At 49.7% G+C, this 26,306-nt stretch overlaps 1 protein-coding gene across 6 annotated transcripts in view; it reads right to left on the bottom strand.

Moving 5' to 3' along the window:
• Positions 1 to 9,019: 9,019 nt before the first annotated feature.
• Positions 9,020 to 26,306, bottom strand: part of FERMT2 (FERM domain containing kindlin 2) — a 49,556-nt gene continuing 32,269 nt past the window's right edge. For 2 of the 6 annotated variants that reach the window (XM_088166452.1, XM_088166454.1), the window contains 12 exons: positions 23,608 to 23,833; positions 23,394 to 23,496; positions 22,857 to 22,964; positions 21,120 to 21,254; positions 19,496 to 19,545; positions 17,197 to 17,321; positions 15,708 to 15,814; positions 15,163 to 15,384; positions 12,852 to 12,872; positions 12,297 to 12,421; positions 11,197 to 11,338; positions 9,020 to 9,300 (listed from right to left, as the gene is read on the bottom strand). In XM_088166452.1, coding sequence (XP_088022578.1) covers positions 9,127 to 9,300; positions 11,197 to 11,338; positions 12,297 to 12,421; positions 12,852 to 12,872; positions 15,163 to 15,384; positions 15,708 to 15,814; positions 17,197 to 17,321; positions 19,496 to 19,545; positions 21,120 to 21,254; positions 22,857 to 22,964; positions 23,394 to 23,496; positions 23,608 to 23,833 — 1,538 coding nt within the window. In that variant the 3' untranslated portion in view covers positions 9,020 to 9,126. Of the gene's footprint in view, positions 9,301 to 11,196; positions 11,339 to 12,296; positions 12,422 to 12,851; positions 12,873 to 15,162; positions 15,385 to 15,707; positions 15,815 to 17,196; positions 17,322 to 19,495; positions 19,546 to 21,119; positions 21,255 to 22,856; positions 22,965 to 23,393; positions 23,497 to 23,607; positions 23,834 to 24,257; positions 24,291 to 26,306 lie in introns of all 6 variants that reach the window. The other 4 variants (XM_088166453.1, XM_088166455.1, XM_088166450.1 and 1 more) reach the window with 3 other exon arrangements.

Below are 26,306 nucleotides of genomic sequence, written 5' to 3'. Positions count from 1 at the left end.
GAGAAAGATGCTGCTGTGTCCCCCCAAGTGTTTCCTGCAGATGGATAATGAGGAACTAAATACCTGCTCCAGCTTAATAAAGTCGAGAGGAAACCTGGCAAAGCTCTGCTGCCATCCAGATGGTCTCCTGGGCCTGGCAAATGGCATTTCCTTGGGGTTTGGGGTAGTGTTAGTGCAGTTATGGAAGGAGAAGTGCATCTGGACCGTGTCTGCCTCGCTGGAAATAATTATCCCATCTTTAACCAAGCAGCCAAATGTTATTTAACTGCCCAGAAAGTGTTTGGAGCTGCAGGGGTGTTGCAGCCCCAGCCTGACATCCATGGAGGCTGAAAGTGTTTAGTGTCTTCGGGTTTTCCCATCTTTCCTGCCCGTGTCCCAAACCCACTTTTTTTTTTTTTTTTAATGGAGAAAATCCCTACCTATAGCTGACAACATCTCTCCTTAATAATGCTCCAATATCCTGGCTCAGAGTCCAACTCAAGGCTTTAAAAAATACAACCAAAAAAGCTCCAACAAGACACTTAATTATGGCTCTCACCCACCTTTGGGTGGGAAGTAAAACAGTATCAGCTCACCCCCCCAAAAAAAATGGAGCTGGGATCAGATCCAGCACGAATTTGGCCTTGGGGTGAGAAATGGGAGGTGAAGCCCAAATAATGCTTCTGATCCCGAGGTGCTGCAGGTACAGAGTGTGCACATTGAAGGTGACTCTGGAGATTTGGGGTGAAAGGACATTTTCTCATCAGCCAGAGGCAGAGCACTCAGGATGACAGATCTTCCCATACAGAATGAGCACACTGTGGATTCCATAAGCTGTTTCCCTGGATTAGTGAGAAAATAGCAGCTTTTGCCTTTTCCCCTTCCTCCAAGGTGGCACCAAGGTGGCATTTGCACAGTGACACTCTGCAGGTGTCCCCATCAGTGGGACACTTAAGGAGTGCTGTGTTTCCCAAAGGTTGTGTTTCCATGAGCTCCATTAAATTCAGGAATGAAGTTTCTCCAAAGGGAATACAGCCCTGATCCCTTACCCTCCTCTTCCATGGGTATTGGGGGATATATTTAAGGGATATATATTTAAGTGTCCCAAGTGAAGGACTTGAAGAATCTTCTGTGTGAGGGGCAGCTGTTCCTGGGGGTGGGAAGGGACAGGTGGCTTTGGGATCTGAGCCAGCCATGGGATCACTGGCAACTGATGGTCTCAGATACACCCAAGGGACAGAGGATTTAAACTGAATGAGGGAAGCTTTAGATTAGAGATTAGGAAGAAATTTTTCCTTGTGAGGGTGGTGAGGCCCTGGCACAGGGTGCCCAGAGAAGCTGTGGCTGCCCCTGGATCCCTGGAAGTGTCCAAGGCCAGGCTGGAGCAGCCTGGGATAGTGGGAGGTGTTCCTGCCCATGGCACTGGATGGGCTTTGAGATCCCTTCCAACCCAAACCATTCTGTGATGCCACAATTCTGTCATCGTGCCACTCTTGTCCCAGTGGCCATCCCTGTGTCCAGGCACTGATCCCTCCTCTGTGCCAGGATTGGGAATGTGCTCAGCCCTGCTGTGCTCACTCGCGGCCCTTCTCTCCCTGTCCTTTTTCCCTCTAGGTGGAGTCATTACACATCAGATTTCAGCTTCCTCCGTGCCTGGAGCTGCTCCTGTGCAGACAATGAGAGATCCCTGCTCCTGCCTGGGTGCTTCCCTGGGATGCAGTGACCTGAGTTTAATGAAGCCCCGTGTACCTCGGAGAGATTTCACGTGTTGCACACACGGGATGGGAAAGGTGAGCTGTGCTTTGGGGGTGTGTGGGCCAGGAGGGGATGGAGATCCCTCAAAATGAAAGGAAAATCATTCCCTTAATTCTCCTTTATGAGCTTTTCCTCCTTTCTCTTACCTTGTGGCACAGTTGTAAGGGAGGAAGAGGAGACAGGAAATCCCTCGGGGTTGTTTTTGAACTCTGCCTAATTAGCAGCATCGTTTGGATTGACTTGGTCACAGAGGGCTTGGAGGACAATTTGAGACTTGAAAGTTCCAGGTGCTCTCATTTCCAGGCCCTGTGGATATCTGGGACACTGTGGGTGCTGGGGGAGCAGCTGGGGCCAGACTCTGCCCTTTGCTCCACACTGTGCCAGGGGCACATCCACCCTTGCTGTGGCATCCTGGCTCTTCATCTCTTCCACATTCCCCCACCAGTGACATTCCCTGTTCTCATTCCAGTTCTCTTCCATTATCTGTCACTCCAGTGCTTTGCAAGATTTACATCCCTCTCCCTCTTTGCCATCATTTCCCTGTCTCAGACACATTCCCACCCTCTCCTCCTGTTTATGGGAAAGAGAAAAACATCCAGGAGATAAAGCAGCTGCCCATGGCTGTCAGCTGCACCCTGTGGCTCGTCCTGAGTTCCAAGGAGCTCCCAGCTCTAAGGCTGCATCCTTGGAAGTGTCTGACACGGGATTTTCAGCTGGGAGATGATGTGAATCAGATGTGGTCCCTCCAGAGGGCCACCCAGGGTGGGACACAGCATGGATGGGGGCTGGAGGTGGCCTCAGGGTAGCCCTGTCCCTCTGGAAGGACGGGCTGGCTTCTTCCCAGGTCTGCCATTCCCAAGAGCTCTCCTCGCCCTCACTGCCTCATCAGGGAAAAGCAAAATCACAGAACTCTTTCCTCAGGGTCACAGCAGCTCTTTGCCCTCCTGTCTAAATCTGCTGAGAGCCATTAGGGATACCAGGAACCTGTTTTTTCCCGAGTGTCCCAGGTGAGGTCTGGCCATCCCTGCCCCTGGGTGGGCAGGAATTAGATGGGCTCATTCCATTGGGACCAGCATTTCATCTCCCACTGGTGGGGGAGAGCAAAAACCTGAGCTCAGTGGGCTCAAATGCTCTGAAACAAAAGATGTGGAAAAGGGAGCAAGTTTAGATGGGATATTGGGAATTAGGAATTCCTGGCTGTGAGGGTGGGGGGGCCCTGTCGCAGGGTACCCAGAGAAGCTGTGGCTGCCCCTGGATCCCTGGAAGTGCCCAAGGCCAGGTTGGACATTGGGGCTTGGAGCAACCTGGGACAATGGGAGGTGTCCCTGCCGTGGCAGGGGGTTGGAATAAGATGGGATTTAAAGCCACTTCTAACTCAAACCATTCTGTGATGATGATTAAGAAATTGCACAAGGGGAACAACAGAGCCACTGTGACCCCATTCCCTGAGCCCAGTTTGGAGGGCAGTGTGGTGCCTTTCCTTGGGCAGCCTGAGATCAGGGAACTTCACTTTCTCTGGGCACCCCTGCAGTTCCCCTGTGGCCCCTGATGCTTGTTCCTGAGCTGTTCCAGTGCCTCTCTTTGGGATATATCTCCAGGCAAAGGACTAATGGGAGTAAATCCCAGCTGGGATCACTGGTGTGAGTCAAATTTCTAACCCAGATCCTCTCCCATTTCTCACCCCCTTCTCCAGGCAGGAAATCAAAGCTCAGCTCACTCATTAGGGACAGACCAGCTGTTGACCAAAAGCCAAAAATAAAACCCAGAGCAAATGCTTTATTTGCTCAAACTGCTGCATTCTCAGAGGAGGGGGAGTGGGAGTTTTCCAAGCAGAGGCTTCCCACCAGCTGGGAATCTGCAGCTTCACCAGGAGCTGACAGCACAGGGGAGCTCTGTTACCAACTCTTTGTCTTAGCTGGAGATCAAAGGGAAATTTTTCTGAATGATTTCAGTATCTGACAGGTTCCTGCCTATTTGAGCCACTGTGAAATATGGGATTGGCCTTTCTGAGTCACTTGGGAATTTGGGAAATATTTTGCTGCTCCTGTGTCAAGCTAAAAAAAGCAAAACTCCTGAAATGCAGCTCCACAGCCTCTTCCTCGGATCAGACCAAATGCTGATCACAAATGCTGATTTTGAGCTCCCTGGCAGCTTTTCTGGGATGAACTTGGCATGTTGGGATTTCAAGTTCTTCTTAAACTGGAGTTCCCCATCCTCTCCCCCCACAGCCCATCAGCGGGGCTGTTTTCAGTCCAGCTTTGCATCCCGACCTTCGGCCTGGGAAAAGTCCCCGTTTCCATCCTGGAATTATGAAAACCAGACGGGAGGGCTTAAAGGAGCAGTTTCTGGGGGGAGACTGAAGGCTGAAGTATGTGGAACAGCTGGAGGGATGCAGGGGATTTCAAAGGGAAGGCTGGGATGCCGATGGGAACGGGAGCAGGGGCCGCATTGCACTGGTGCTTACGGGAAGAGCTGGGGGGGGACGGGACACTTTATTTGTTTCAGATCTATAACATGCAGCAGATATTTATGGATCTTTTATCTCTTTAGTGCCTCGGGGCTGCAAATCAAAGCACCCAGGGCACTTGTGAGACTGAAAGCAAACAAATAAAACCCCCACTGGTCTCCAGAATGGTTTTGGAGCGAGGTCACTGATCCTCCTGAATTTAATTAGACCCATTAAACCACTATGGAGGGCTTTGGATCCTCACCATCCCTTCCTGCATCAGAGATGAGGGATAATACACCTGGGAAATGAGGTTTGTGTGAGCCACACTGACCCAGGCACATCCACATCCGTGTGTGGTTCCAGCTCTGCCCTGGATCCTGCCTCTGGCGACACCAGGTCTGGCTTTCCTGCATCCCTAATCCATCCCAAGAAAATCCCCGGTGGTCCTGAGTGCCCTCAGAAGGTCCCTCTGTGGGGTGGAAGGTGCTGCTGATCCCAGCCCTGGGATGCTCAACCCCACGAGGGGTTCGGAGAGGTCAGCCAAGGCAGGGCAAGGTCGGATAAAGCTCTCTGAGCACCGGGAATTTGGGAGATGTCTTTGCACACAGCCAGGGAAGTGCTGCTGGCCACCCAGGAGCCCCTTCCCGGCCCGAAGGCTGCAAAGTCTCCAGTGAGCTTCCCGAGACACTGGAGTGACTCATCTGCCTTGGGTTTTAAGGATTCATTTAAGGAGCTTTTTTCAGCCCCTGCCCACCACAGGAAAGCCCCTGGGGCGGCCATCCCAGGGAGGGCTTTTGGAAACCCTCGTGTCCTGTGTGTAGGGAATAACCCAGCTCCTTTTGGAGTGCCTGGGGATCAGTTTGTGCTAGAGAATCCCAGTCATGGAATGTTTAGGCTTGGAAAGGACCTTAGACATCGTCTCCTTCCAACCCCCACTATCATTTCACTATCCCAGGTTGCTCCAAGCCCCAACCACTTAACCTTGACAATTTCCAAGGATGGGGAGTGATTGCCCTCGCCTTCCCCCTCCCTGCCCCCAAACCAGCAGCGTCCCCAAATGTCCCTTTTCCATCAATTCCTGTCAGCGGGATGTCTCCATACCCACTCTCACCCCCTCCCTGCTGCAGGGAACAGCCCTGATGGAGGCATATTTCTTTTATTGCTGTGTTTTTAAAATATCTGTGCGCCTGCAAACCTCTCCCGCATCCAAAACTCTGCCGACCCCGCTCCAAACCCGCTCCAGGACTCGCCCATCTGCACGGTTTTAAATTACGTAGGAATCCCAGCCGACCCCCCAGGCCATGCCTGGCTCACACAGGCATCCCAATCCCCTGCTGCATTCAGAGAAGGTGCATTTGCAGCCTGGCAGCCGGTTTGTATCAGTGATGCCAAAAAAGTGATTTATTTTTTCCTTTTCCCCTCCTCAAGGTCTTAGAGTGGGGTCAGCAAGGCAGGAACATCATCCCCCTGGCCCTGCTGCTGTTGGAGTGCTGGAGTTGTCCCATTTTCAGGCATCTCTGCCACTTATTTTGTTAAACCGAGGTTTGAAGAGCCCTGTTGGCTTTGAATCTCCCTCCCCATCATGTGCTTATCACTGGAAGTTGGAAAGAATTCCTCTTTCCCAAGCACAGCCACTGGTTTGTGGATGCCAGGCGGTCACAGCTTTTCCTCCCCGAGGCTGAGTCACCCCGGGGGCTGGGGACACCCACGGCCTGGCAGACCTTTGGGTTTTAATTTGGATTACTCCTCTGATTACTCAAAAGAAACAACCGCAGCCAGATTTTCCTGTGTCAGCAAAAGAAATCTCTTTATTTTGTGTCTTCTTCCAGTGCTGGAGCTGCAGGAACTGGGACTGGCTGTGCCTTTTCTTGCATCCTCTGCTGCTGGGTTTGATTCCCAGACATCCCAAACCCACCTGGCCTGTGATTTCCACATCACTGGAAACCCTCTGTGCCCACCACATCCTGCTTTTCCTTTGGCTCAGGATCATGGAGCAAACAACCACAAAACCTCCTTGTCCTCACTGCTGCCTGTCCCTGAGGTGGATCATCCTTCCCTTCCCATGGGCTCCAGCTCTCACCAATTCCCTCCTTTATCCCTTTCCCTCCTATTCCCTTTTTCCAATATCCCTCCTATTCCTTTATCCTTTCTCCAGTGTGGTCCTCATGCTTCCTCCTCACTCCCATCCATCCTTAGCCATTCCCATCTGTGCCCTATTTTATCTGGTATTTCTCCAGATTTTAGGAAAACGACATCATTTTTTACCCCTCTTTGCTCCAACAGCTCATCTTTTCACCCAAGGAGAAAGGAAGTTTTCATGTAGGAAGGATCCTGGAAAACCCAGCAGTCTCCTTTGGATCACCTCGACCCCCTCCCTGTTTCCTCCAGCATCACTTCCCACCCGGCTTCTCCCAGCTCCCACCCTCTGGGGGCTGTGTAGGGAAGGGCTGTGGTTGACAGCAGCCTCTGCCTTCCCATGGCCCTTCCCCGACCTCCTCTGCTTTTCTGCTCAGCATTTCCTGCCTCATCACCTCCCCCAGCCAGGCCAAGCCGAGGTCCTGGGGATGGACAGACATACCAAGGAGATTTGCTCCATCTTTTCACCTCCCCATCGTGCCTAACCTCAGGCAAGGCAATATTTTTCAGTAATTATTTTTCAGGGAGCCATCCCCATCACACACCCAGCTTTGGAGCAGTTCCAGGGTTGCTGCTGAGATCCTGGTGCTCCCTTGCCAGGAACGTGCTCGCCGCCCTCTGCTCGCGTGGCTCGGAGCTGCCCGGGCTTGCAGCATCCCAAAGAACGAGCCCGAGGGCCTGGGGCAGGATTGGGGCAGGATTGGGAGCATCCCTGGCACGTCCCGGGTGCTGCCCCGCCCTGTTGGGAGTGGGAGGACTCGCCCAGCCCCACCAGGCCACCCCTTATCCTGGATTTTATGGAGCAAGGGTGCAGCCAGTCCTGGGACACGTGGTGTGAAAGGATCAGTGCAGAAATGGGGAGATGGGAGCTGTGCCAGGGGACGTTTAGATTGGATTTTTGGGGAAATTCCTTGATGGAAAGGATGGGCAGGCACTGGAATGCCCAGGGTAGCAGTGGAGTCACTGGAGGGATGTGAAAGCTTTGTGGATGTGGCAGCTGGGGACAGTTCAGTGGTGGGTTTGGCTTAGATCCTGCGATTCCCTGAATCCCTGGGCTGCTTCCCACTGGGATCTACAGGGAACTTAAAGGGGACTCCAAGGAGAGCTGGAGAGGGACTTTGGACAAGGGATAGAGGGACAGGACACAGGGAATGGCTTCATCTGAGTTAGATGGGATATTGGGAAGGAATTCCTGGCTCTGAGGGTGGTGAGGCCCTGGCACAGGGTGCCCAGAGAAGCTGTGGCTGCCCCTGGATCCCTGAAAGTGTCCAAGGCCAGGCTGGACAGGGACTGGAGCAACGTAGGACAAGTGGAAGGTGTCCCTGCCCATGGCAGGAGGTGGAATGAGATGAGCTTTAAGGTCCCTTCCAACTCAAACTGTTCCCAGATTTTACAACTTTTTGGTGGTATTTGTTTCAGTAAACTTGGGATAAGGAGCTCAAGGCTGGCATGGGATGGCTCCATCCTACAGGAGTTGTTTATGGCCTTTCCATAGCACAGTTAGACCCCAAAAACCAGGAGTGGCAGCTGAATGTTAAATAAAAGATTTGACTTTTATTTAAAATAAAATGTATTTGAACATAGTCTTGATACCACGGACTACGGGAACACAACACTGGTTATTCCTTGGCATTGGGTGGGCACAGGATCCCTCCTCGTTAGCATTAATGTGGGAATGGCTTAATGAACCTGGCAGTCCTGGCCCCAGGGATCAGCTACTCAGGGTGTTGTGGCACAGCTCTGGAATCCCTTTTAACTTAGATCAAAATTTACTGGACTGAAATTGTAATTTTTGTGGGTTTTTTATTCCTTGGTTTGTCCCCGTACCCCTTCCAGACATCCTACAGTTACTGCTGATCTATGCATTATCCTAGCTGGCTAGTGAGACTAGTTACAAAAACTGTACAACTTTATAAAATTTGTGGTTTTTTACATTAGTTACACAAAAACCTTTACTTCATAAACCTTTTACTTCATATCATAATGAAAAAAATTTGCATATCAGAGGCAGAACAGTGACTATGCTGGTGAATACTAAAAGTGTCATAATACAATATGGTGTACAAATAAAATTAAAAAAAAAAAAAAGACAATATAAATGATTATCAAAAGGCAAGTTAAACAAATAAAACCAGGCTGTAACAGACAGAAGATTATCTTCGAGGCCACACAAAACTATCCTCAAAGTCATGTCAGGCACCTTCAGAGTCCTGGTGTAGTGTGAGGAGAGATGGCAGCTCTGCTCAGGAGCAGGACGACTTCAAACAGGTCAAATGTACAGAATAAAAACACAAAAAAAAAAGGAAATAAAACACTCATGCACTAAACATGATAAATAGACTTCATATAGCTTAGCCCTGGATGGCTTTACAAGAAGATGGCTTAGAGTTCTCTTCAAAAATTGGCTTTTTAAAGTCAGTTGAATCTTTATCCTGATTTGCCCATCGGAGTCTGCATCTGTGGGTCACTGGCACTGTCACCCTGCCCAGATACTGGTTATAGCAAATTAACAGAAGTGCTCATTAGTGCACACAGATTAATTGGTTTGGTAATGCAAAAAAAAAAAAAAAAAACCAAAACAAAAAAACAAAAGAAAAAAACAAAAGAAAACTAAAAAACCAAACCAAAACAAAGAAAAAGAAACAAAAATCAAAAAAACAACCAACCAAAAATCCAATTATTAAAAAAAAAAAAAAAAGATACATTTCAAGCTTACTTTATTAAGCAGCATTATCTCAAAGGACAGCTTTGGAAAGTTAAACATGAATATGGCCACGGGGGTTCCTGCAGGGCGAGGCTGGCAGGGCTCACACCCAGCCACTGGTCAGTTTGTAGAACATCTCCTCGTCCAGGCTCTCGTTCTGGTCCTTGGCCCGTGTGGACAGGAAGATGTAGCCCCCGATGAACTCGTGCACCACCTTGCAATCCACCTCGGTGCAGATGAACGACACCCGCACCTCGTCTGCAAACTCCACTGTCACCTGCAGGGCACACAGAGCTCAGCTCAGCTTCCCGGGCAATTCCCTGGGGAATTGCTTCTTCCCTCCTCCCTGGTTTTTCTGCGTGATTTTCTGAGTGTTCACATGGTTTTTGAATGCCTAAGCAAAATTCTGTGGTGCCAATGTAGCAGTGAGCCCAGAGGAGGACAAGGGCTGGATTTCCTCTGCTCTGGAGCCAGGCTGGGAGAGCTGGGAATGTTCATCTGGAGAAGGGAAGGATCCAGGGAGAGCTCAGAGCCACTTGCAGGGCCTAAAGAGGCTCCAGGAGAGCTGGAGAGGGACTGGGGACAAGGGATGGAGGGACAGGACACAGGGAATGGCTCCCACTGCCAGAGGGCAGGGATGGATGGGATATTGGGAATCGGGAATTCCTGGCTGTGAGGGTGGGGAGGCCCTGGCACAGGGTGCCCAGAGAAGCTGTGGCTGCCCCTGGATCCCTGAAAGTGTCCAAGGCCAGGCTGGACAAGGCTTGGAGCAGCCTGGGACAGTGGAAGGTGTCCCTGCCCATGGCAGGGGGGTGGAATGAGCTGATCTTTAAGGTGCCTCCCAATCCAAACCATTCCAGGATTCTGTGAATGGTGATTTGGCCTTTGAGGATCCTTATGAGTTCTTCCCCCTTTAAATATCCTATGACTCTTGTTCAAATATTTAGACACTGAAATACCTTCTATTGCCTTTTTATTGTTCTTTATTTATTTAAATTACCATTACCCCCTGTATTCCCCCATGACTCAGAACCAATCCCCCAGTGTGTTTCCACCTCTCCATGGTGAGCACATGGCCAAACTTTTCCTGCTTCCAGAGAAACAAGGATTGGGCACAGACCTGTTGAAATCTGGGCTTGCTTTCCACTTTTCCCTGGTTTTCTAAGTTGAATTTTGGCCACACAAACACCTTATGGGGGATGGGGGAGCTCATTTTGGAGTGACTGAACAAGCCATTCATTAATTGATGCTTTTTGTCTCCCCATCACTGACAGCTCTGCAGGAGGGATGGGGATTCCCAAGCTGGATAATTGGGATATCAGGGCTTGCAACTGAGTCAAAACAATGACTCTGAGGCAGAAGGAGAAGCTGAATAATTTTTACAGCAACTCTTAATGAACTGCAAACTGCAGGAGAACAGCCCTCAAGTACCCCCGGCAATTTTAATTGTGTGTTCTGCCCAAAAGGAGCCCAAAAATTTGTGCATCCAAATGTAACAGCAGGGGAGAAGCTCATCTCAGAGCCTGGGGAAGCAACTACTTGCATTTTTTTTTTTTGCTATTTACATAGAAGTCTGAGTTGTACAGCAAATGAAAGGAATTTTAGTATGGGTAAGGCCCTGTATATTTGTGTTATGGGTTAGGATGGAAACCGAGCATCAGTGCTGAGGTTTCACTAAATTTAATTGTGTGGAGTTCAGAGAATGGAGAAAAAATTTCTGGCTGCAGGAGAGAAAGATTCAGGGTTTTTTCTTAATGGTCACACACAACTCCACCAGTGCCTAAAGGGGCTTCAGGAGAGGTGGAGAGGGACTGGGGACAAGGGATGGAGGGACAGGACACAGGGAATGGCTCCCACTGCCAGAGGGCAGGGATGGATGGGATGTTGGGAACTGGGAATTCCTCCCTGTGAGGGTGGAGAGGCCCTGGCACAGGGTGCCCAGAGAAGCTGTGGCTGCCCCTGGATCCCTGGCAGTGTCCAAGGCCAGGCTGGACATTGGGGCTTGGAGCAGCCTGGGACAGCAGGAGGTGTCCCTGCCATGGCAGCGGGTTGGAACAAGATGAGCTTTAAGCTCCTTCCAACCCAAACCCTTTGGGATTCCAGGACTCCAGGAGTGGTGCCTGTGTCAGTGACAGGAGCAGGGGGACAGGATGGGTGTCAGACACCATCTCACCATTTTGATCTCCCAGTTGACATTCCACTGTTTCATGTTGCTGAAGCGCCAGGTCTTGACGGCGTCGCCCGTGCTGGCGTCCATGCGGATCAGCCGGTTGTAGGCGATGCCGATCAGCTCATCCTTCTTCCCACCCTGGAACCTGGCAGAGGGATTGGCAAAAACAAGTGACACACATTAACCCAGCAGCTGAGTTTACTTGGAAAATTGTGTTTAGAAATCAGCACAGCTCATGTTGTTCATTTCAGCTGCAACACAACTTCCCCAGCCAAGGGCGTACACAGGGATGTCCTTCCCCATGGCACAGGGTGGGAGTGAGATGATCTTTGAGGTCCCTTCCAACCCAACCCAACCCAGTCTAACACAACCCAATCCAATCCAATCCAATCCAATCCAATCCAATCCAATCCAATCCAATCCAATCCAATCCAATCCAATCCAATCCAATCCAATCCAATCCAATCCAATCCAACTACACCCACCTCAACTAAATCCAACCCAACCTGATTGAACCCTGCTAAATCCAACCCAACTAAATCTAAACCAACCCAGCTAAATCCAACCCAATCCAACACAACCCTACCCAATTCAACTCAACACAACCCAACTCAATTTAACCCAACCCAACCCAACTAAATCCAATCCAACCCAACCCACCTAACCCAACTCACCCAACCTAACCCAACCCAATGCAACCTAACCCAACCTACCCAACCCAACTCAACCCTACCCTACCAAACACAATCCAACCCAACCTAACCCAACCCTACCAAACTCAACCCTACCCTACCAAACACAATCCAACCCAACCTAACCCAACCCTACCAAACTCAACCCTACCCTACCAAACACAATCCAATCCCACCCAACCCACCCAACTCAACTCAACCCTACCCTACCAAACACAGCACAATCCAACCCAACCTAACCCAACCTACCCTACCCAACTCAACCCAACCCTACCAAACTCAACTCAACCCTACCCTACCAACCCCAACCCAACCCAACCCAACCCATTCCACAATGATTCCAGGATATTTAACCCACTCCCTGTATCCATTAAGGGAACTCCCCCAGGCCAGCCCTGCAGCCCCACCCACCTGGCGTTGAAGTGCGTGATGCCGAACTCGGGCAGCGACTGCCAGGCTTGGATGAAGCGCATCTTGGCCTCGATGAGGCTCATCTGGGCCACGTTCTGGTGAGCCTCCAGGATGCGCGCCGTGATCTGCGGGCGGCGAGACACAGCGGGGTCAGGGGACAGGGGACCTCGGTGCCACCTCCGCTGCCACACGCATTATCAGGAATTCCTCCCCTGAGGTTTTTATTTCAGCTCCCACTGCTCAGAGCCCACGTGGAGCTTCCCATGTCCACATCCAGGAAAGCAAATATAGATGAGAGCAGTCTGGAGGCAAAGAGCCACTCATGCTCTCAGGAACTTTAAGGATGTGAGTGAACAACAAGGCAAATTTCTGGTGTAGGGTTTCCAGTTTCACCCCATAAATCACTGGGGACTGTTACAAAAACCAACCAGGGCCCAAGTGTCACGGGGAGGGTGCAGGTTTTGTTAGTGCTTTCACCGCTGCTCTCTAAACCAAAGGGGTTCTAGATTAAGTTTATTTTAAGTTTATCTTAATTTGATTGTTGCTGTCACTTACCAAGTCTCTTACATAGCCTGGCTGAAGATGGCAAGGCGAAATGAAAAAAAAAAAAAAAACAAAAGAAAAGAAGGCAGAAAGAAAAAAAAGCAATCAGAAATATGGCAACAAAGCAAAGAAAAAGTGTAAATTAACTGCAAACCAAAGTTCAAGCAAAAAAAAAAAAACCAAAACAAACCACATGCACAATTCCTTAGGTGGAAAAGCAGCCAAAGGGAATGTGAGCAGGGACAAGTGAGCAGAGATTTGCCACTCATGCCAGCCCTGCTGGAGCACTGGAGTGATCCCAGCTGGGCCCTGGCATTGTGGAGAGATGGTTTTGGTCCTGAGATGGTTTAGGATGGATTTCAGGAAAGGTTCTTCCCCCAGAGGGTGCTGGGCACTGCCCAGGCTCCCCAGAGAATGGTGACATTCCCAAGGCTGCCAGAGCTCCAGGAGTGTCTGACAATGCTCTCAGGGATGCCCAGGGTGGGACTGCTGGGGGTCTGTGCATGGCCAGGAGATGGACTCTGATCTTTGTGGATCCCTTCCCACTCAGGATATTCTGTGATTCTGTGCTGGGGGGTGAAGGGGAGGGCAAAGCTGCCAGTTCAGAGATGGGTTCATGTCCTCACTTTCCTCTCCACGTCTCTGCACAAAGTCAAGGCCACTCTGGCTGGGGAAGCTCGAGGGGAAGCTCAGGAGCTCACTCTGAGCTCAGCAGATCCTTCTATTTGTGGTATGTGGAGAAATGATTGGGATGCTGTTTGGGATAACAAGCAGATGAAGGGAACATCAGCTGCACTTCCCTGGGATGTGTCTGCCCTTGCTGGCTCCAACACAAACTCTGGCAGGGCACTGGGAGCTCTGAAAATCTTTATTTTGGGTCAGGTTTTGTTTATTTTCATTTAGGATTTAGCGCTTCCAATCCCAACCTGCCAACCCTACACTGCTGCACATGGAGACAAACATCACTCCAGTGGGTTTGGGGCTGGTGAGGACCCAGAGCCTCCATAAATCCATGGCCAATTTCCATTCCAGCACCTCCTGTGGGCTGCACAGCCTTCTCCTCCCCCTCTTCCTCCTCCTCCTTCCCTGTGCAGGCCATGGAAGGACCCTTGTGGTCGAATTCCTGACATTCCTGCAGCCTCCATCCCTCATTCCTCTCAGCAAACATCCTTTGCTGCTCCAAGCTTTGCCTCTGGCCACCAAGGAAAATCCTAAATCCACTGCTTAGCTGATGCCTATGAGGGCCCTGGTGTCCACACCATGGCCACGTCCTGACTGGGATCATCCCATGACTTCACAGATTTTATTTCAATAACCAGGATACCTGCACAGTAAGCAAGTTTTCCAAGCTAATATTTTTCCAGGTGCCTCTGTTTTACTGGAAGCCTAGAAAGTATTTTATATATATAAATATATATATATATATATGTATGTAGGTTAAAATAGTATATTTATGCAGCCTCTCCTCCATCCAAGTGGATATAAAGGCTTATTCAGGAGAATAATAAGGGCTATATAAAATATAACTCCACTGCCAGGAAATCATCGTGCTGTGCCAATAAAAAGTTATATTTTTCCGGCTTCTCTGACTTGCAGCCTTCTTCTGGGCTTGGAGAAATCATATCCAGCCCCAGCCAGCAGCCTGAAGGATTTAAGTCACCAAAAGGCCATGGAGCAATGCTTTCCTTATTTTCACTGCTGTTCTGACATATAATTCTCTTTAAGAGAACAGTGCATTTATTCCCAGTGCAGAACAGTTCAGCCCTGTCATGCAGGGATCGGATGGAGCGTGGATGGAGTTCAAGCACGAGTCACAGCAACTCAAAACCAAAGCAATGTTCCAAGGACTGGCATTTGGAAGCAGTGGAAAAGCAGAGAGAGAAATATGCAAACTGTGTTACAGCCAAGTGTGGATAAAGCACTGCAAGCAACTGCAACTCCGCTGATCCCGGGGGTTTCTCCATGGATTCTGTGCAGGGGAAGGGGTTTTAACCCCAGCACCGGGCAGAGCTGGGGCCAAACCATTATCAGCAAGGGCCAAACCATTCCCAGAATGTGTTTAAAAGAAACATCAACCAATTTCAAACGTTATTTCCAATTGCAGGTTCCCCGCCGTGTCCGTGCACTTCACACAGCACATGGCACAATCCCGGTGCTGGGTGCCATCCCCAGGTGCTGGATCCAAACCACACCCTTCAGTCCCACCTCATTTTAGTAACCACGTGCATCCCAGTGAGTGAGGACATCCAAAACATCCAAACCACGCCGTGTTAACCACCAGCCACCGCCGGGACGCGCGTCCAGCCCAGCCAAGGCCCCCTACCTGCTTGTTCTTGTACTTCTTCAGGTAGCGAGGAGACACCAGGCACTCGGGGTTGATGTCAGTGTTGATCTGCTCTGGGATCAGCTGTGGGTCTGGGTTCAAATGCTGCATTTTCAGGAAGGACAGGATGTTCTGCACTTCCATGCCGTAGGAGCTGTCGGCCATGGTCTTGCCCTTGGAGGCCAGGCGGCAGGCGGCCATCCAGCTGGCATACTGCGTCTCCTGCCCCCCAAAACAGGGACACGGGTCTGTCACGGCCATGGGGGCACCACCAGACCTCTCAAAAACACCCCATGGAGCCCTCATTCCCCTCCCAGCCTCAGGAGACTCCAACATGCACAAAGACAGGCAGAAACCCAACCAATGTGTGGCCAAAAACCACAGGACAAAGCCAAGGCTGATTTTCTGCTCCAAACTCACAGGTGACTCTGGAATGCTGAGATCAGACAGGTGAGAGCATTTTCTATTTGTTTTTTAAAGAACAGCACCTGAGCAGGATGGTGGGCAAAGGGCAAAGAGGTGGCCGGTCCAAAAGATGAACTTACGTTGTCGCAGCGCAGCCAAATCTCGTTCATCCCCTCTGCCACTGGAATCAGGAGTTTGATGTTGAACTTCTGACCAGAGATGTTCACATCAGGGGTAACTTCACATCCTGCAATGAGGGAGATGGAGTGAGGAATTAGGAGGAGTGTGAGAAATTATGACTCAAAAAGTGGAAAAGAAAGCGAAAATAGGAAAAGAAAGAGCAAAGCTCCCTGACTCGGGGGTCTCTGGTGTCACCTCAGTGCTTCCAAAAGCTTGTCCCACACCTCTGATGGGCTGAACACTCCACACAGCACAGAAAAAAAAAACTGTGTCAGATGTCCCTTTTTCCAAGTGGCAGGAAAACGGGAGGGAAAAGCAAGACCTGATTTGCAAGCAATGAAGCCAAAGCAAATGTGCACCCACAGAAATCCTGGATCCTGCCTGGAATCAGAAATGGATCCAGTGGCTGGCAAACACCCCATAACCTTCATGAAAGGATTGGAAAAGGTGACTGGATGGGTGTTGACTCTCACCCTGAAACCCCTCTGTTATTTGTGAATGATGGGATGCCATGAAGTGTTTCAGGCCAGGGTGGGTGAGGCTTGGACCATCCTGGTTTAGTGGAAGGCGTCCCTGCCCGTGGGAGCGAGGTGGGACTGGATGGGCTTTAAAGTCCCTTCCAACCCAAACCATTCAGGGATTCCATGCTCTGGCTGCTGCAGCCAGCAGTGAGGTGTGAGCATCCTGCTCCTGGTGCCTGGAGAGAATTCCAAGTGGTTGTGCAAACACAGGGGCTGATGAACCCCCCCAGCCACGGCGCCGTGTCAACGCTGCCTCCCAGATTTCTGGGAAGTGCTGTCACAGCAAATCTGTCAAAAGCTCCCAGAAAGGTCCTGGGGGCCAGGCCTTGCTCCCACAGCAGCCTGAGGTCACCTGGCATCCCCCCTGCTCCTGCCTCCGTGGGGAGAACAGACGAGCTCACTGCAGCTCCATGGCTGCTGGAGCAGGAATGTTTCACTTGACTTAAGGACGGGCAGCCACTGTAGGAATTTCAGCTCTTGAGTGAGGCTGCTCCCAGCCAGCAGCAGGGAGAGGAGGAGAAATAAAGGCAGCAGAGGAAGAAAATGGTTCTGTTCTTCCCAGTTTCTGCTATGGGAGTCAGTGCAATCCTTTGGGTAAGTGACAAAAAAGAGAAGGGCAGGTGGAAGGTTGAAACAACTTTTGGAAGCTTCCCTCCAACCCAAACCATTCTGTGGTTTTCCAAGCTCTCTTCCCAAGCTATTGAGGGGCTGGTGGTGCTACCCCATGGGATCACACATAATCACACTCAGAAGTCCAAGTCTGTGCCAGGATATCAAACCCAGCCACCTCATTCCTTTACACACCTTTACCCAACCCTGGGATGGAATTCCGAGGCGATAAAGCAGTGGGAAAACAAGATGCAGGAGGAGCAGCCTATTCCTGGAATAAAAAGCAGCTTTTCCTACCCCAATCCTGTGCTTCTCTTACCTCTCAGGTTCATCTGGTGAGCAGGAGTCCCATTGGATTCCTCTTTGCTTTTGTAGCAGGAGATGGAGGTATCTTTGAAGGTGCACCAGTAGGGTTTGTAGCCTTTCAACGTCAGCTTCTTGGGCCTGCAGGACACGTGGAGGGACATCTCACTTGGTCTGAGCTCCTAAAACAAGCTGCTCCCCAGGAAACTTCAGCATTTCCTCAGAATTTCAGCCCTGGCAAGCTGCTGTCAGGTTATTCCCACCCCTGCCCGGGGGCTCAGCCATCCCTTCACTGCTGGCTCAAGGAGTCGAGCTCCAATTCCAAGTTTGGACTCTTCAATCCCAGGGAGATAATTTGGGGTGAAGTGGGGGGAGCTGGAGGACTGTGCTACAAAAACAGAGGATTCCATGAACCACTGCAAAATCTGCCTCTCCAGCCACCACATGAAACTGGAACCACTGTGCTCAGGCTCTGAGGGGAAGCAGCACTTCCAAGGACGTGTCAGTCACGCACACGCCTGAGTGCACTCCTTGTTTTCCTTTTAAACACTCCACAGCACAAAAGGTTCAGTTCTTTCCTATGGAAAGCATGGATTTTGCTCAATTCTGCAGGACAACCGATGGCCCTGCAAAGTGAAGCACCCTGAACTCATCCCAACACAAGTCCAGAGCCTTCACAGAGCTCCAAGCATTGGAATATTTTAACCTTCTCTGATTTCTAAACCTTATTTTAAAGCTGGATCTGCAGCCTCTCGTGCATTTCTTGTATTTTCAGTTCAGAAACAGCTGCTGAGAGTTGTTTAGATGGGATATTAGGAAGGAATTCCTCCCCTGTGAGAGTGGTGAGGCCCTGGCACAGGGTGCCCAGAGAAGCTGTGGCTGCCCCTGGATCCCTGGAAGTGTCCAAGGCCAGGTTGGACAAGGCTTGGAGCAGCCTGGGACAGTGGAAGGTGTCCCTGCCCATGGCAGGGAGTTGGAACAGGATGATCTTTAAAGTCCATCCTAACCCAGAACACTTTGGAATTCCATGATTTTAGCTGGCAAGGGCAGTAACTGGGCTGGCAGGGCAGAGAGAACCACTCCAGATCTCTACAGCCACACCAGGCACATACTGGGACACATTTATAGGAGTTAAATATATGGAATACAAGGGACATGCACTGCTCCCTCAATTCTCCTCCCCAGCTGAAGTGTGACAAGAGGCACATCCAAAAAGCTGGGACAGCTCCAAACATTGCACCATTGGATTTCTGGCACTAAAATACCACCTGAGCCCCATTTTTAGGAGCAAACAGAATTCTGTATTGAATCTGACAGCCTCAAACCCCAAGCCCAGGGTTTAGTGCTTGCACTGAGTGAGGAACCAGCAGCTTCTGGCTGCTCTATCCCCTGGCTCTCCAATTTGCAGGCAATTAGCTCCCAGAGTGGTGCCTAATTTGATTGGCAAATCAGCAGATCAAGGGGAAGAACAAGTTTTTTGTTTATTTGTTTGTTCAAGGGAGGGAAGAAACACCCACTGAGGGGCTGGGCACAGCCTTGAAACTTTGCCCCAATTAAGCCAGACCACAAGCCCAGACAGAGGCACAGACCTCGGTAATTCACCTCTGGAGAGGCAGAAGGAGTTTTCAGAGCAGAGTGTGCCAGGTTTTGGCTCCAGAACCAAACAATTCATAAAATAAAGGCTTGTTCTAGAGCTACTTCACTGTCTGCAGCTTTTTTTCCCCTCACTATCCTACAGCTCTGCTGTGAAATCCCATCAGTGTTTCCAGCTTCCAGAACTTTCACTGCAGCAGGCAATAAATTGCAAAAGACAGTCGTGGCTGCCAAAAATGTTCCTCCAAGTCCAGACGCTGCCGTTCCTGGTTTCCATGAACCACCAACCGAGTCAAAGCAAGCTAAAAAAAAAAAAACCCTAAATCCTGAACAGGCTGGGAGAGGGGCAGAGTCAACTTAACCTGCTCCTTTTGGCATGGAGAGACCGGGATCCCAGCTGGATAGAATTCCTGCAGACCAGGAGAAGCCTTTGAGGGAGGTTTTTAGGTTTCACTCCTCATTTTAGGATGGGTTGTTCTCTCCAGAGCATTAAATGTGTTAAAGAAACATCCCAGCACACACTGCTGGCTATGGGATGCACCAGAGCAGGAGAACACCCTGAATTTTGTATTTAAGTATTTAAGAACCAATCAATTTAAGTATTGAATATTTTGAATATCGTAAAGCCAGGAGGAAAAAAAAAAAGGAAATTAAGAGGCAGAACCATCAATTATTCACAGCCATTACCAGTTCCACAAGCAGCTCTTCCCATCAGCACTTACTTGAAGACTTTAATGTAGTCAGCGAGCTCTGGGATGGAAGTGATGTCACCCTGGAAATCAAAGATTATCCCGTTCACTCGGAGCAGTGGGATCAGAGGGAAGGGATGTGGTGCAAGGGAGGGATCCAGGAGCACCATCAGGGCTTAGGGGTTGTGAAACTGCTCCTGAGAAAGCCCCAGCCACTTCCCAGGAGAAGTGAGCAGTGAAAAATTCAGCTCTGCTGTTCTGAAAGCAGAGGACAAGGCTTGGTTTTCCTTTGAGGAATTCCTGCTGCTGCTGGAGCCAATTCCCAGCCGCGGGGTCAGCGGCGGTCACGCCTGCACAGGGAATTTTCTCCTCCCTTCACTCATTCCTGATGCTCCAAACAAAAGGGGAAGAGGCACCTCTGCAAAGAACTGAGTGGGGAAAGGATTTCTAAGCCTAGAAAGATTTCATTTTTTCTCCCACAATTTTTTTAAAATATTGAGTTTAAATTCCTTTTTTATTTTTGCATCAAGATGGTATTTACAATTCCCAGGAGGTGGAAGTAAAAAAAAAAAAAATTTCGAGGGCCGGGGAAAGGGAGGATTGCTCCAGGAATTTCCAGTAGCAGGACAGTTTACTTTCAGTCTGCAATGAGAAACTGTTTACAGATACCACAGGGAAAAAAATGCAGAATCTAAACAAACAATCCAGTAATTGCCCATTATCCGTATTCAATTACTCGAATGCATCTGGAAATGGCTCCTGCTACAAAGCCCTAAGGAAAGGGATGGGTTTTTTTGGATGAATCATTGTCCTCTTCACTCCTGTCTGGCAGGGACTGTTCCTCAGTGATGTGTTTCAAATCTGGTTTTGCAAAAGGAATTAGAAAATATGGCTTGGTGATAAAAATTTGTTGTTGTTTCTGGTTTATACTGCAAAGCTCTGCTGTTGTTATCCATCTAAGGATGGATGTAGCTTCAAAAAGACCCATCATAAACACTTTAAAAATTATATGAAGTGTAAAAGTGGAAAATTTCAGAGATTTTAGGGTTGGAAAGAGATGGTTTAAATGTGCAAAATGCCTGGAAAAGCTGTGCTGGGCCAAGGCTGACAGGACTGAGTTCTTTTAATACACTTTAATTTTCAGGCTTTATATTTTTAAAGGTGGAAAACCAGTGTTAAAACAGCATATCAAGAAAAAAATTCCCAAATGCTCTGAAATACAGACCTAGGCTAAAATCCAGTCTAATAAAAATAGGGTTTCATAAGCCTAAATTAGTTCTGAAAATCCAGCAGCTGCTTTAGGTGCTGTAAAATGTGAATTAGAAACAGTGGAAGAGGAACCTCAAACGTGGAAAACTCAGTTATTTGGGAAAGTCAGTAGTGAGGATAAAAAACAACTTAATTTCCATTTAGTTTTCCATTATTTCATCAGGAGGGTGGCTTGGGCAGGGGGGATCACTGAGATCCTGGCTCCTCCAAGACTTTTCCAGATGCTGCCTGGGGGTTCCCTCTTTCCAGAACTATCCCTTGGTATATAAAATCCCTGCATTTTAAAGAAAATATTATTGGGGTGTGGGCAACTTTCTCATCAGAATTAGAAGAAAAAAAAGGAAATAAATGATGTTGGATGCCTGGAAAAATTCCCTTCAGCCCTCACCAGGATTGTTGATGTCTTGCCACCTTCCAAGGTGATCTCCAGGTCCGAGAGCGCGGCGTCCACCTCGTCCACGTCCTTGTCACTGTGGTTCAGGTGGTTTTCAGAGGACATGATAGACAGTTTGTTGATGTGGTACTGGAAGGCAAGGCCAGGGTCACACCTGGATGCTCCTGGGAGCCCAGGATCCCACGGGGTCATGGTGACACAGCTGCCACGCTTGGCAAGAGGAGTGGGACACCAGGAGCAGAGGCCAGGAAATACCAGGAGGGTTTGCTGGCTCAGGAATGACCACCTTGGATGTCTCCAGGCATTGATCCCTGAAGGAGATCTCTGGACAGAGAGCAGGGCAGAGCTGCTCTTTCCACCAGGCTGAGGGTGGAAGGGACCTCTGGAGGTCACCTGGTCCCACTCCCTGCTCCAGCAGGGCCACCTGGAGCTGCTGTCCAGGACCACATCCAGCTGGCCTTGGGGTAACTCCAGGGATGGACCCTCCACAGCCCCTCTGGGCAAACTGTGCCACTGCTCACTCACCCTCCTGGTAGGAAGGTGCTTCCTGATTGCAGAGGGACCCTCCTGTGTTCCAGGCTGTGGGCATGGCCTCTGCTCCTGCCACTGGGCACCTCTGTCTACCCCCTCTCCTGCCTCCCACCAGGTGTTTATGGGTATTTATAATATCCCCCATCCCTGGAAGTGTCCAAGGCCAAGTTGGATGGGGCTGGAACAACCTGGGACAGTGGAAGTGTCCCTGCCCATGGCAGGGGGTGGAACAAGATGACCTTTCAAGCCCATTCCAACCCAAACCATTGTAGGATTTTATGTCTTTGCATCTGTTTTCACCCCAGAAAACCAAAACATCCATAAAATCTCACAGGAAGGACCGTGCCCAACCCACTCTGGAGCACTTGGATGTACACTGAGTGATTATATTTCTGCTTTCCTGTATTTTTTTTTCCTGGGAGGGGCCCTTGGAGCAGACAGCCCTGATCCTGAGGGGGATAACTCTGCATCCTACAGCTCCAAGGTGTGCCAGACCACACGGAACAAATGCCTGCCATCCCTCTCATGGAAGTCAATAGCAGGTGGAGCATTTATGCCAAATCACACTGAGTATTTCATAAACCAAATAAATAAATAGTTCTGGGAAAGCCACAGATTATCCCCAGCTGGTTTGGGGGCAGAGAGCCAGAAAGGCACAGTTCAGTAACCTCGTGTCTGTATGGGATGGGTTAAGAAGGACAAAACTAAAAGTTAAGATAGATATAAACATGTTTGGTAAAAGCAGGTCAAGTTCTTTTTTATGAGGGATAATCAGTGGCAAATATTTAAATTATCTCATAAACTCAAGTGAGGATCTGGAGATGGGAAATGATCCAACTTCTACCAGCATGAGAAGGCCAAGCTCCCACCAGAGACAAGGTGAGGCTTAAAACACAATTTTAAACTGAAGAAGGGATGGTTTAGATGGGATCTTGGGAAGGAATTTTTGGCTGTGAGGGTGGTGAGGCCCTGGCACAGGTTGCCCAGAGGAGCTGTGGCTGCCCCATCATTGGAAGTGTCCAAAAGCAGCTTGGAGCAGCCTGGGATAGTGGAAGGGAGTTGGAACTGGATGAGCTTTGTGGTCTCTTCCAACCCAAACCATTCTGGGATTCCGTAATTTCACTAATCAGATTAATGAGAAGTCTGCAAACAAAACCAAGTCTTAACCCAACCCAGGGGTGTCTGGGGCTGGTCTCTCACCTGCAGTGCTGCAAACATCATCATCTCCTCCTCTGTGCACTCGATCTCCTCCAGCAGGATTGCCCACTTGGACTGCTCGTACAGCTGGTTGATCCTGATGGCGTCGTACTGCGGCACAGAAACGTGGGATGCTTGGAAAACCAGGAGCCAGCTCAACACAAACCACCCCATCTGCTGGAAACTGTCCCTGCCCACAGCAGGGGCTGCAATGAGATGGCCTTTAAGGCCCATTCCAACCCGGACTATTCTGGGATTCTGCAATCTCTCATCTCAACACAAAACTTTGATCTGAGACTGAAAAATCCTCTGCCACTGACAACAAGTGGCTTTAAGAAATCTTTAAGCACCTCTAGCAACACCTAAAACCCCTGGTGTATCCAGGAGCACAAATCCTGGGTTTGATTCCTGCACAACCAATTTTCAAACTTCCAAATTCTTTGGGAGATTTACCAACACATCAGCACGTGGGAGATCCAGGCATCCTTCGCTCTGAAGGATGGAAATTTCAAAATGCAAGCGGAACAAGGAGCTCTGTACCTTTGGATTCAGGTCAAAAAAGCTGTAGTACTTGAAGCGAAGTAGCAAAGCCTCGTTTTCCTTCACCTCCTGCTCCATCAGGGACCGGGACGAGTCCAGCCACCTGCGGATTGCCAACACGGGATAACCCACACGGGAACACTCCGGCAGAACTGAGAACACCATTGATAAATAACCAGCACAAAACCCCCAAATCCTCAACTCCTGCACTCACCCTTGGTTGATTTTGGCCTTATCGAGCAGCGTCTGGGGCTTGTACATTTTGGCTAAGGACTCCGGGGAGGTGACGGGCTGGCTCACGGCCAGGATTCCCGGGTTGCCCTCGGACAGGGCGCTGTCACCAAACCAGGCGGACGTGGGGGACAGGGGGCTGCCGTCGTGGGCGTCGTAGGTCGGCGTCATCGTTTTGCTATAAAGTCCTGGGCTTGAATAGATATTTCCTACCAGTGAGGGGAATAAAAGCCGGGAATTAGCCGAGGGGCCAAGCCCTGCCCGCTCCCGGCCACGCCGGCTCCGCGCAAACCCGGAGGAAAACCTTCCCTGTTTGTCTTTTTGCAACGGGAAAACGCTGTGCTGCTTGTTCTCCCTGTCTCTCTCCTGGCTCTTCTCCAAGAGCAAAACTGATGGAAAACTCATTCCAGCCCAAATGATGGGGAAAAGACTCAAGGCTCCCAACACCTGGAAGCTCCTGCCCCCTGAGTTTCTGTGGCACCTGGGACATGAGTGGCCCCCGACTTACCGGTTTTACCTGTTGCTTAAAGATTTTGGAAGTCAAAAGTTTTTAGAGGAGCAGGAAAATAAACTAAGGGTGCAGCCAAAGAGACCAGAGGCAGAGGGCAAAAGTCCTACTGAGGTGGAGCTCACCTTTGACGGGGCCGATGTAAAGAATATCGGTGCCTATAGAGAGGGAAAGAAAGGAGGGAAGTGAGAAGGCGAGAGAAAGTCACCTGGAGAGCAGGAGAAGGACAGAAGCCAAAAATGAGCATTTTTGGAAGAGGGCAGAACAGCACAGGTGAGGTTGAACCACCCTAATGGAGCGTTTGCAGCAGCGCTGGTGGCAGCAAAGCAGCTGAAGTGACTTCCCGTTATTTTATTTCTGTTATGAGGACAGCGGGGCATGGAAATGTGGCATTCCCGGATGGAAAAGCTCGCTGAGGTGGCCACACAAATTCAGGATTAACGTGCTGAGTGGTGCTGAGGTGGCCACACAAATTCAGGATTAATGTGCTGAGTGGTGAGATGTGGTGCCAAACTGATCCCAAAGCACGTGTTACCCCCCAGGCCTTTTGAAGCTTCACAGCTCGTACCGACTCAAAGCAGACATAAAAACACCCGAACATTTTAAAAATATTAATTTGAAGAGGAAAAAAAAAACAAATACAGCTCAGGATCTCATACTCAAAATAGATGAGAGCTTAACAGAGAGGTTGTGGCTGCCCCATCCCTGGAAGTGTTCCAGGAGAGTCTTGGATGGGGCTGGGACAACCTGGTCTCTGGAAGTTGTCCCTGCTCATGGCAGGGGGTGGAATGAGAGGTGCTTAAAGTCCCTTTTAAGTCCCTTCCATCCCAAACCATCCAATGAAACAGCCCCTTTTCACCTCACAGGGATGCTGAATTTTTATATAAAACTCAGATTTTCAGAATAAGGGAGGATCAAGCACTGTCTCCTAATGCCAGGAATTCCACTGCATACACACATCGGGCAAGGAGCTCACCCAGCATCACCTGCTGGGCACAGATCTGCCCACCAGAGCCAGAAGGAAGGTCCAACACCACACTGGATTTTTGGGAAAGGGCTGTGTCTTTCCTAAATCACGAGCCTGCAATTCCTTGCTCTCCCTCAGAGCTCTGCTGAGGGTTTTGGACAGAGCTGAGATGCCACAAACAAGACCTTTAGTGCCACCTCCTGCTGCTGCCCCGAGCCACCACCTTGGGCCACGCTCCAGCTCCTTGCTCCAAACCATCCCCACACCCTCATGGCCAAGGAATGACAGAAAACTGAGCTAGACTGGAAAAGTCCAAGACCAAACCAATGGAAAAAACCTTTTCTGAACCCTCATTTTTCACGATGGGCATCTCGAGGAGCAGGAAGAACAGTGTGAATCAGCAGCATCAAACACTGACAGCCAACATCATGGCTAGGAAAGTCCAAATTATTGCAAACCTGATTCTAAACTGGCTGGCAGGGTGGAAAATGCAAGTGAAAACCACCAAACAAGGATGCTTTTAATGCTCCTGCTCGTTTTGCTGGTATCCCACTCTGGATGAATCATTTGGGGACCTGCAAGTACCATGGGTGCCTGTCACCAAGACAGATCCAACAAAGCAGGCATGAGCAAAAAAGCAGCAGGAACGGTCAAGGGATGGAAAAATCCACCTTCATTTGCAAGGAAAAGGCCAGGGATGATTTCCAGGTTTTTAGACTTGCACTTTGGGAGCTGGGACTCCATGATCCTTAGGGTTCCTTCCAGCTTGAGCTATCCTGTGATTCTGTGATTATAAAAGCAGCAGAAAGGTGCTTTCTCCATGGATTGTTACAGCACTGGAGCAGAGAACTCCAACAAAAACCAGCTTTAAACTCCCATCACCATCCATAAACCACTTCCCAAAAGAGTTTTCCCCTCCTCCCCATCCATCCTTGCTGCAGCTTCAGCCTTCACATGGTTCAAGCACACAGGGCTGAGCATCAACTGGACCAAGAAAAGAAAATCCCACTTTTTGCATCAAATTTTGGGCAAGTTTTTCCATGAATATCCCCCACATTCCTTGACTGATTGTCTGCTCCATCAGAGCAAAGCTTCCCCTGCAGTGTTCTCCTCATCTCTTTCTCCAAACACCTGAAACATCTCAAAAGAAGCTTCCCTTAAAAAATCTGCCCCAGGCAGGCAGTGGCATGGAAAGTTCCAGCAGAAA

Source organism: Sturnus vulgaris, chromosome 6, assembly GCF_052056855.1.
Source record: "Sturnus vulgaris isolate bStuVul1 chromosome 6, bStuVul1.hap1, whole genome shotgun sequence".
In the NCBI taxonomy this organism is placed as follows: Eukaryota; Metazoa; Chordata; class Aves; order Passeriformes; family Sturnidae; genus Sturnus; species Sturnus vulgaris.
This window is presented reverse-complemented; position numbering and strand designations above follow the sequence as displayed.